This window comes from Styela clava, chromosome 10 (assembly GCF_964204865.1).
Source record: "Styela clava chromosome 10, kaStyClav1.hap1.2, whole genome shotgun sequence".
Classification (NCBI taxonomy): Eukaryota; Metazoa; Chordata; class Ascidiacea; order Stolidobranchia; family Styelidae; genus Styela; species Styela clava.
Genome location: NC_135259.1, coordinates 5,440,827 through 5,452,919, shown reverse-complemented (window position 1 = coordinate 5,452,919; position 12,093 = coordinate 5,440,827). Strand labels below are relative to the sequence as shown.

The 12,093-nt window shown below is 31.8% G+C and overlaps 1 protein-coding gene across 1 annotated transcript; it reads right to left on the bottom strand.

Annotated features, from left to right (window-relative positions):
* Positions 1–2,735: 2,735 nt before the first annotated feature.
* On the bottom strand, positions 2,736–11,185 carry LOC120337920 (complement factor H-like). Its single transcript, XM_039405826.2, has 22 exons — positions 11,050–11,185; positions 10,635–10,832; positions 10,369–10,536; positions 10,026–10,211; positions 9,751–9,936; positions 9,231–9,416; positions 8,882–9,067; positions 8,605–8,805; positions 8,051–8,248; positions 7,540–7,737; positions 7,113–7,316; positions 6,503–6,703; positions 6,200–6,397; positions 5,773–5,970; positions 5,369–5,566; positions 4,959–5,153; positions 4,586–4,783; positions 4,306–4,503; positions 3,863–4,057; positions 3,443–3,628; positions 3,163–3,348; positions 2,736–2,872 (listed from the first exon to the last, which is right to left on the bottom strand). Exons 1-22 carry the CDS (start codon positions 11,120–11,122, stop codon positions 2,859–2,861), a joined length of 3,951 nt encoding a protein of 1,316 aa, XP_039261760.2. The 5' UTR covers positions 11,123–11,185; the 3' UTR covers positions 2,736–2,858.
* Positions 11,186–12,093: the final 908 nt, after the last annotated feature.

Sequence of the window (12,093 nt, the reverse complement as noted above, 5' to 3'; positions counted from 1 at the left end):
AATTACAAATAATAGATTTGCTGCGTTTTTAATCTTCTTTGAATATAGAAAATATGAAAATTGATCATTTCATTAGTTGCGTAGCAAAGTTATTTTTACCTAACGACAACAACAACAAGACTGACAGCAACATCAAGAATTCAACAAAACGATTTGTAGGTCCATTTTGTGTCCAATAATAACATAGCAATCTCAATTAAAGCCCAAGTGATTACTATAATATAAATAGCAATGTAATTCCGCTCAATTCCGAAGGAAGGAACGAATTGTTGACTGAACCGGACAATACAAGCATGGATTTAACTGAATTATTTTAATCTGAATGCAAATTCGTTTTCCTTGTGTGTTCGAAATTTTCAGAAATATGTATTTAATGCTTTCAACTGAATCAATCCAAATTGTACTAGAAAACATTTATCAAAGCCCGACATAATGTATGTGTAAAACAAATTGTCGTGAATATAAGAAATGCTCGCGTTGCATCAGCTATCTGTCTCTTGGCATAAAATTTCAGCAAATTCATAAAGTCTTTCCGGCTTCAGATCAACATATGTCGATGTCTTTTGTATAAATAAATTATTTAAACACGCACAAAAACGAGCTATAATCCTATTTTTCGACCGTGGTTTGGAATCCATGTTACCACTAGTTGGATACTAATACATTACTGAACGTAAAAATTCAAACAGAAGTTTGCTTAGAGTTTCCACAAATACATGAAAATTTATGTTCTTTTATTCGCGAATCGCGAAGGACGGAATCCCAAATTGCAATATAAAGTCCAGTTTCTTTTTCATTCGCATAGCACATCGTTTTGCTTGATTCGATCGGAAATTGTTTTCTTAGAGATTACAATATTATTTTTTACTTAAATACCCATTAAAATTTCAATGAACGATTATCAAAAATATTGACCACGTTTTTCATGATGAAAATATCAAAAATATATAAAAAATATTCTATCCTTAAAACTGCACACGTCCAAAATAAAAGATAACTAGAAAATTACGAAAAGTGCAAATTTCTGTTCTGGTGACTACATTCTTCAGAAGAGCTAGAATCGTTTTGTTTATGCCTCTTTTATTTTTTGCGCGTAGGATGGGTTTTGGAAGACTAAAGTCTATTGGTGTGCTATGACGTCATCAATATTTGCGCATCTTGTGGCAGTTCCGCGAAAGCACATCAGCGGAACTCGAGCCCAGCGAACGTCGGCGGATCTCGTTGCTTATCGCAAGTGTTTTTTTTTATATTGGGAATGGTAGACTGGCAATACAGACCCAGTCTGGCAATACAGAAGTGACGCGTATCAGTTGAAGTTTCAATTTAAGTTGAAACTGCATTCCCGAAGAAAGGTCTATCGTAACAGGACCTGGAAAAGCTATGACAGTCACTGACTGTACCGTCACCGGTACCCTGGGTAGTGGAGTTGTCACTGATGAGTTGTCCATGTAGTCGAGTTTTCCGCCTTCCGATACGGATATTGGTAAGTTACCGCATATTATTTTAGGTAAATTGATGATAAAATATTAGTTTGCCCTCAGTTTCTCCATATTTGAAAATAACTTGTTCTCTTGTTATTATATTTATAATTTCAAACAATCGTCTCTTGCAAAACGCGGTTTTGAAAATGTTGTTTGCGAATGAGCAGACGATGCGTTGGATGTTAAATAATACCCAAGCAATAGGCTATACGTCCTCATTTTTTGAAACATGTCATATTCAGAATATTGAGCCATTTAACGGCGGATCTCATTTTTTTGCATTACACATTACAGGCTATAAAAGATATTTCAACCCAATCGTTGATATAACAACGCTTAAATCAATTGTTGTTTTCTAAAAAGCGGTTGGTGTTTAAGTGCCAGTGACAAAGTTTTCGTTATAAATTTACAGCCACCAGGCACGAGGCTCGTAGAGTATTCTATAGACTCAGTGTTTCCCAAGTGGGTCGCGACCCTTTTGGATCTTTTGCTTTTTAACAAAAACTTAAAATTATATTTACAGTATTTTTTAGTGAATTTTCTATTGAAAATGGCATTGTATATGTGGAAAGTATCACAGCGTCAAAACTTGACAGCACCTAATGGCAAATAAGTGCAGTTTTCTCACTTTTAAGTAATTTCTGGTAAACTAAATGTTATAGGTAAAAATGATTGTTTTATATTAAAATTGAATTTTACGACCATTAAAGCATGATATGCCGTTTAGTATATATATATGAGAATATCCTCAGGTCGCGAGATTTTACAAAATTTATTTTTTTTAAAAAATCGGGTCGCTCGAAAAATGGTTTGGAAACACTGGTCTAACTCGAGAATATTAGTCCCGATTTTGAGTTCAAAATATCTCAATACGTGCAATTTTGCTTTAGGAGTGTGAAAGCTTTTGTTTTTGTAGCGCTTAGAAATTTTGGAATACTGTACCTATTTGAGTTGTCCTATTTGTTAGGAATCCAGACAAGTGTGCAAATGGTTTTAATATCATCAAAAACCGATTTTGGTATATTGCTCTAAAATCTCCATTACGTTTTGGAAACCTTGAATCGGATAATTGAAAATTAATCTAGTATTAAAGTAGCGGGAGGAATTTGCTATCAGGAACGATCTCATTCCAACAATACCACGCGGAAGTCATTTTGCAAAAGTTACAAAACTTGGAAATTACTGGTTACTATACGTCAAAATCTGACACAAACTTTGTTCAATACAAACTCAAACGAACAAAAAATATGATTCATTTTTTTTATTACTCTCAATTATTATCACATAATATCAAATTATACAATATAATAAAGTCACCAAATTGATTATAAAGCTTTATGATGTTCCAATGTCGTCGCCCATCAGCTTTGGGCGTAGCTAGTACCGGCTTTCTGAAATGAAAATAAAACGTACATGCAGGATGTATTCAAATTAATTATTAATTGAAACAAGTTGAATCATGGAGGAATTATTGAATTTTATTTTTAATCTGCAACAAAATAATGGGGTAGGTTCTGAAAAACGGCAATCGTTTATTTTGATTTGAGCATTTAAAATTACTTTATTATTATAAATAACAACTAGGAAATATTATTATTTAAGTAATAATTAAGAACAAGTCTATATTTTTATTATGAGGTATCAATTTATACAAAGTCAAGTTTAAGAAAAGTTTACTCACTCATGCAAATCGGGGCATAGTTATCCCATTCCCCATCATTCTGACATGTTCTGTACTGGTATTTCTGCTTCTGATATTTCATGTTATAGCCGTCATAACATTTATATGAAACTCTTTCTCCATGTGCATAGTATTTCTTCATGGGCTTATAAGATCCGTACCGCATATCATTCGACATACAATATCCTAGAATACAAAAGCAATACAACAGTTTAATTTCAGAAATATTTATTATATACTGAAGACTAAAGTTTAATATTTTTTGTTAAATAATACTTACTATTGCACTTGTAAGGTAAAGCAGTCCATGTTCCGTCTTTCTTACATATGGCATAATTGTATTTCATATTGGAAGGTCGATAATATCCGTGATCACATTCATATTTGATCCATTCTCCTTCCATATATTGTTTTTTTGCATATGATTTATGATGATAGTGTGAACGTTCGGGGGCTTTGCAATATTCTGAATACACAGAAAATATATATGAGTTTTATCATCCATTAATCAATCTTGCCGAGGTTTTTTAGTTTAAAAGTGAGAAAATCAGAAAAACGCGTAAAAATTTCTGAAAAAGATTGAGCAACATGTATGATTAAAATACGCAATTCTTGTAAAACTTGAAATATTGCGCCAGAAGATTGCTTGCTTTAATAATTTGTATTAATCTGGTCCAATTTAATTTTCTGAAAAACTTACTTTTTGCCATAGTTTTGCAGGTTGGAATAACATCCCATTTCCCATTTTCTTTACATGAGCTATATTCCATTTGATAACCTGAATAGGATTTGTAATATCCATAGTGACACGATATATAAATCCGATCAGCGTACTTGTAATAATTTTTAATTGGAGAATAGCCAGCGTGATCGACCTTCGGTGCAGAACAGTATTCTGCAAATACAAAATTTGAAATAAAAAAAAAATTAATTTTTTCAATAATTTTTTCAAATCGACACAAATTATGTACATCAATATTTAATTTTTGATAGAATAGACACTCAGCTACTGTGGCATAAATTATAATCAATGATACAGAAATTGGCATATCATTATCTTTTATGATTTTTAGTTCTATCCCCTCTGTATATACAATGTTTTAAATTTGAAATCTGAGGATTTTGCATTATAATACAACATACTTTTCTTCATATCCATACACATCGGATGTTTGTTATCCCAATTTCCATCAGATTTGCAGGTTGAATAGTGATATTTAGTTTCATGATATCTCATATCATAACCAGACTTGCAGTTGTAATACAACTTATCACCAACGTTGTATCGTGATTTCATGGGATAATATTCACCGTGCTTCATATGAGGAGCCATGCAGTATTCTGTAGTAAACAAAGAATAATAGGATGAGTCTAATTCTAATAGATTTTTTTAAACCAAAATCAGTTTATGTTAAAAACTTACTCATATCACGTTTCATGCACTTTGGAGCTTTTTTATCCCAATTTCCATCCGACATGCATGAACTATATTCAAATGTATCACCATGATATTGCATGACGTAACCACTTTTGCATGAGTACCAGACTCTATCTCCATAACTGTACATTTTTCTCATTGGTTGGTAGGAACCGTACATAATAGATGGCATCTTGCAATATTCTGGTAAACCAAAGGATATTGTAATTTATTATGCTGAAATATGAGGAATATATATTTCAACATTTCACAAATAAAAAAAATAATCAAATAAGTCGAGGTGTTTGCAGAAAATCCTGGATTGTAAGCGACTTTCATTATATTTGTCCCCTAACAAATACTACAATATCTCACATACTTTTTTTCATGTCCATGCACTTTGGTGCCTGTTTTTTCCATTTCCCATCCATACAAGTGTTAAATTCGTATTCTTCGTCATGATAATACATTTTATATCCGTAGTCACATTCGTAATACATTCTTTCACCGTGACTATACATTCGCATTTTTGGATTAAAAGAACCGTGGTGATACTCAGGTGGGTAGCAATATTCTGAAGTCGAAAAAATGGTTAAATAGTGTAAATATTTAGTGTTTTGGTATTTGTACGGTTAATATTTATTAACCCAAATTTCTATACTTGAAATAATCACTTTTAATATATTACACAAAATGATAGAATACAGGAATGCGTTATTGTCAACGTCATATAAATGATATTTCAAATTTTGAATAATTGGTGATCAACTGCTTATTTTCAATACTCACTCATCTTTTCTTCTTTACAGACTGGTTCTTTTGGATACCAATATCCTCCTTCCTTACAAGTGCTGTATTCAAACCAATCATTTTCATAATAAAGTTTGAATCCACCGTGACATTTATAATAAACTTTGTCTCCGTATGAATAATATTTTTTGTTGGGACTGTAATCCCCATGTTTGATCATGGGGGATTCACAATATCCTGTGAACAGAATAATACATCGCTTCTTACATTCTTATTTGATTCTACATCAATATGACCAAAATTATCACATCATCAATTTAATTAAAGTATCAAAGAAAGAAACCGTCATCATAAGTCATGGTATAAATATGTTTGTAATGATAGATTTACATTGATAATAAATATATTTCATGTTGAATTGATCCATAACAAATAAGTCTTACTTTTATGTGCCTTCATGCATTTTGGTGCCTCAAATCTCCATTTTCCATCATCATTACATGTGTTGTATTCAAACCAATCTTTACCATATTTAAGTTGATATCCTTGTTTACATGAATAATACATTCTATCACCGGGATTGTACATTGTTTTCATTGGTTTATACATACCGTATTGTATCATTGGTTTGTCGCAATAATCTGGATATTTTAGAAATAATTCTTGACATAACGAAGAAAAAAAAAACAAAAGTTCTTCGTTTAGAGAAAAATGTTACTAGGGAAATTTAAAAAGAAAGATTTTATGTTTGCCAATAAACTCAGTCATATTTATATTATATTTATTCAATATCTAAATGTAAACTTTATTCTAACGCAAATGAAATTAACTTTAGTATCCACTAGACTTTATTATAGATAATCATCTTACACATTTTATTGCTTTTACACATTGGGTGTTTTCTGTCCCAATTCCCATCTCGCATACAAGTGGTATATTCATATCTCTCGTTTTCATAATACATGTTGTATCCATAATCACATTTATATCTCAACCTGTCTCCAGTATTGTACATTTTCATTGTGGGATTATAAGATCCATGTTTCATTTCAGGGGCGTAACAGTAGTCTAAACAGAAAACATAAGAATATTAAATGAAAATAAAAACAAGAAGTGCGTGTCTCCACAGAAAAACAACCAAAAATAAATATAGTCAAAATTTTATAGCCTCACTTTTATACATAGATTTGCACATTGGTGCTGGGTTGTCCCAGGTTCCATCATGATTACAAGTGCTGTATTTGTATTCTTCGTTGTTTTTGTAATATGTAATGTATCCTTCTTTACAATAGTAATAGACTTTCTCTCCGTGACTGTAAGCATTCTTCATTGGACGCAGATTTCCATTCATGAAATATGGTGCGTGGCAGTATTCTAAAAAAGAAAATGTTGAAAATACATCTTATCCTGTAATAAATGTGTCAGTGCGTAATATTTAATGAGAGAAATAGGCTTTTGTGCATTCTTATTGGATACGTAGTGGACATAACGATCGTTTTGTTGTTGTGTTGTCTTGTTCTTTGTATCGTTTTGGAGAAAACACTTTTCTCTTTGATTACTGGACCAATTGCTTTGAAATTTTCAGTGGTTGAAGATGGAATTATTCTCCAGAAGGCTTTAATTTTCATCTATGACGTCATCAAAATTATGTGGCGCTACGTGTCCATATATTTGAGCATAGCTCTCTTGTTTCTTCTTGGGAATAAGTATGTGTGCGTCTACGTTTCCAAGAACGAATTTGCGGTGGTGTATAATATCCTATCAATAAATATCGTTTACTTACTTGTGTAACTGTGTACTTTCATGCACTTAGGTGGTTTGAAATCCCAAAGTCCATCTTTTCCACAAGTTCTGAATTCATACCAGTCTTCGTCATATTTCATTCTGTATCCTTTGTGACAGTCGTAATAAATACGATCTCCAGCACTATATTGTTTCATCTTTGGATTATATTCTCCATGCATGTATTCCTCGTGATAACAATATTCTTAAAAAGATTTTTTTACGTGAAACATTAGCTCGAACGATTTTTCATTACAGGAGTTTGTAAGAGCAATTCTAGAAAGATAATTCACAAGGCGACACAAGGCGAGTATCGACAAAATACAGGGTTTCAAAAACAAAATTCTTAGATTTCAATAATTGCAATAATTTGATTGTACCCAATGTTTTTTTTCATAAAATATTCATTTTATTAAAACAATTCTTACTCTCAATTACTGCTTTGCATTTGGGTGGTTCATAATCCCAGTTCCCATCATCATTACATGTGCTGAATTCAAACCAGTCTTCATCGTAATACATTTTGTACCCATCTTTACAATTGTAGTAAATGCGATCTCCTTTGCTATACATTTTCTTCATAGGTGAATAAGATCCATGGTCGATGTACGGCTGCTTGCAGTAGTCTACAAATTTTAACATAAAGGCTAATATACTTGATCTAAATAAAACCAATTCAGAGAAATAACTAACAATTTTCCCATGGACTCGGAACTTTAAAATAAACTTGTAATTTGTTTTATTTAGCTTATGTTGGAATTTTAATTAAAAATAGTATATCAATGATTTCGGACCTCCATCTCAATTTTTCACTCAATAAGGTGAATATAATCTATATTGATCAAATCTTATTAGTATTCTATACGCGATTTTACACCAATTCCCAGAGCAATATTCTTTAACCCCGCCACTTTGCATAGTCGATGAAATGCTACTTACGCATTTTCTTATCCATACAACTTGGGGCTTTAAAATCCCATTTCCCAGTTTCCATGCAAGTGCTGAATTCAAACCAGTCTAAATCATAGTGAAGCTTGTATCCATCTTCGCATTGGTAAGATACTTTGTCATTGTTTGAATATCTGCTCTTTGATGGAGTATAAGTTCCATGTGGCATATGAGGTGGATCACAATGTTCTTAATAATAAACAAGAAATCGTTATTACCGTGATTTTGTAATACTGTGTTAGAATAGCATACTTATTCCTTTCTCCGATTTTGGCAGACAAAATTCGAGAAACGTACATTTGCACATCTGAGAACACATAACGAGACAAAAATAAAAAAAATGTATCGCAAACATTTTCATAACGAATTGTCTCTCATAGATCTCTTATGATTCGTATAATTCACGCCACTTTCGAAGTTCTGAGTTATAATATCGTCCTTTCTGCTTTGGATATTAGGTCGAAATTTAATTTTAATAATGGATTGTTGAATACGACAAAGTGTATAATTTTTTGATGATATCAGATATAAAAATCAAACCATACTTTCAGCACTTTTGCATGATGGTTCTTTGTAACGCCATTGTCCTCCTTTTTGGCATGTATTGTACTCGTACCAATCTTCTCCATAAAACAGTTTATACCCGTCGTTACAACTGTAGTACATACGGTCACCAACATTGTATTTTCCGGATTTCGACTTTGGACTGTATGATCCGTAGCTTATTTGTGGTGCCTTGCAATATTCTAAAAAGATCAGTTAGTTTGTTACATTTCAAACATACTTAGTATGTTGGTATTTTACAAAATTCGAACTACTCACTTTTACACATCGGAGTCATGCGATCCCACATTCCATGTTTATTACAAGTATTATATTCGTATTTTTCTTCTTTGTAATAAATTTCATATCCGGAATCACATTCGTAATACATTTTATCTCCATGTTTGTACGTATCTTTCAATGGCTGATATTTACCGTGTTGCATTTTATGTGCCCTGCAGTATTCTAAAATTAAACGGATATATTTTTTCACTTGAGAATCTGGTTATTTAGAATGCGAATATGTCAAAACTAAAATCATATACATTTTAAATTTTCTTCAACGTATACACAATATGTTTCTTTCACAATTATTTTAATCCTAACTAGTTATTATCAGTGAACTTACTCATGCATTTGTAAGGCTTCTTGTCCCAATTCCCATCGGATTTACACATCGCATATGAATAATCATAATCGGAGGGTTTGTAGTATCCGTCCTTGCATGAATACATCATTTTTTCTCCATACCCATAAACTTCTTTAGAATAGGCCATATGGTAATAGTCATTGTAATCTGGAGCTGTGCATCGCTCTGTTATACAAATAGGATAGCGTTTAATAGCAACTGGTCGAAAGATTCCATAATTGCATCAAATTCACAGTTCGTAATATGGATATCATAAATATCTAAATGCATGTTGTTGTAACATTACAATAACATATAGGAAATTGGTGTTTTCGCAAAATCATACAATTTTTCAAAATTACTGTAAAATTGCTGAAAACTTCTGAATATTTATAAGCAAACAAGAGGTTTGATTTAAATTAATAGCCGGCGGCAGAAAAAGAGTATTTGGGTTAACAATCAGAAGGTGTTGCATAGTTTATCAGCTTGTTAAGTTTTTAATAATAATCAATATTCTTACTTTCACATTTGTATGGAGATCGATTCCATTTTCCATCGGACATGCATTCTGATTCATGGTAATTATATTTAGAAGGTTTGTAATAATCTTCTTCGCAGTAATATTGCATCTTCTCGCCATGTTCATAACGTGATCGTCCGTACGGTTGATGATGAAACATTTTATAATCGGGAACTTCACAATATTCTACGAATACAAACAGGATATTTAAAACAAAATAAAATTATACAAGTATCAGATTTATTAGGTTTTGAAAAGTTTGAAAACGAACATACTTTTACACATCGGTTTCTTTTTATCCCAATATCCATCTTCACCACAAGTTGACATTTCATATTTTTCTCCTTCGTGATACTTATAATATTTATCATTGCAATAATATTTAATACTATCGCCATGGTAATAGTGCTGTTTCATTGGTTCGTAGTATCCGTAGTTCATTTCCGGTTTCTTGCAATAATCTGTTATATTTGAAATTAAAGGGGGTTTGTGAGTGTTAAATTCAGAAACTAGGTAATTTTTCATTCAAATCTGTATGGAAGTATAGGCAATAAGAATATTTGAGTTTATGGTCGTTCATAACTATTGCTATTAGGTATATCTGATTTGGCAACTCACCGTAGCATTTGGAAGCTTTTTTCCAATTACCCTCCATACTACATGTTGAGTAGACGTATCTTGAGGAATACCCAGGACATCGATAATAGACCTTGTCGTTGTAATGATACTGAGGCTTAACCGGATGATATTCACCGCCGAAAAATCGACTCGGGCTTTCACAATATTCTAAAAAATAAGATATATTTCGAAATAAATTTGTCACGACACAGGGAATATAAATTATTTTCAATATTTACGTTCCAGTGATCAAAATCCAAACTTACTTTCAGATATTTTAGCGTAACATCTTGGAATTTCTCTGTCCCATGAATTTCCATATCTGCATCTAATAGTATAGTCTCCTTTCATTTCGTAGCCTCTTTTGCATTGGAAATAGAGAACCGCTCCAATTCTGTATCGACCATACATTGGAAACTCGGACGATGAGACGTAACCGTGCTCAAATTTAGGCGGATAGCAGCCTGAAAATTATAAAGTATTTTATTGCAACTTATATTGGTTATTTTATATGACAATAAGAATTATATTTAAATTTGATTATTTCCATAAACTTGTATTCTTGTAAATGCATTTTTTAACTGTATGTACATCATTTACAAAATGTATAAAATGAAATGAATTATTCTGGAAATATATGCACTCAAAATTTCAGATCACTTTGAAATAAAAAAATCTTACTATCAGCACGGATGACTTGCAGAAAACAAGTCATTGCCACTGACAATAGCAGCAATGAATCAAATCTTCGCATTTTCTTCTTCTTTCTGAGCTTCCTCAAATTCAATCAGTTTAGTTTGGAGACGTTCAAACAATAGTTTGTTATTGCCTTGTTCAATCTTCTTGATGAATCAAGACGATGTGATTTTGATTCAAACCGTTTCGACTTTTATATGTTATACACCGATCACGTGATTTAAGCGGAGCACGTTAAACGTGACAGCGAATTATATTATTAAACGAGTAACGATAATTGAATTTTTTCTTTTCAAAATTCAGTTTTAATTCTTTTGAACGTCACGCGATGCATCGTTTAGGAATTCATTTTTAAACAAATTAGTTATTTGCACATAATCCTGTTTGTAGTTAGTATTTTGACTAATAAGAAACAAAAAAATCTACATGAGTCATCGTGAAATTGTATTTTTATTCCAAATTTTAGTTCAATAAATTTGCGTTTGGTTAAATGCATGTCGACTGAACTAAAACTAATTCGGTAAACGCGTGAAAATGTGCAAAACCCTTTAAATTTGTAAAATAATTCAAATAATAGTACAGTTTGAACATTGTATTTGCCTGTTAATACAACGTGGCAAAGATTTCGATATCCCTATACTATTTCTTAGTTTGGAAATATTAATCAATTTTTAATTTACCTATCAAAAATAATAAGTTGTTGAAAGGGGTATTTGTCTGCCATGAGTGTTATCAAACTGTTTTCTTTTTTTGAATAAAGAATGTGCCATTTTTGACGTGAACTTCGAAGTTCTAACCATCAGTCTAGAAACCAGTTGGAAATCAACTAGTTCTTTGAATTTTCCATATCCAGTCTAATCTTTACAGTCATCACTGAGAGTTCACTACTCTCGTTTTTCATTGCGTTTTCAAACCAAAATATGCATTTTACATTTTTCTATCGTGCATTTTCTATAAAAATACAAGTTATGCAAGTTTTTCACAAAAACAAAAATCGTGTCCAAATTATCCAACCTAAAACACAATTGA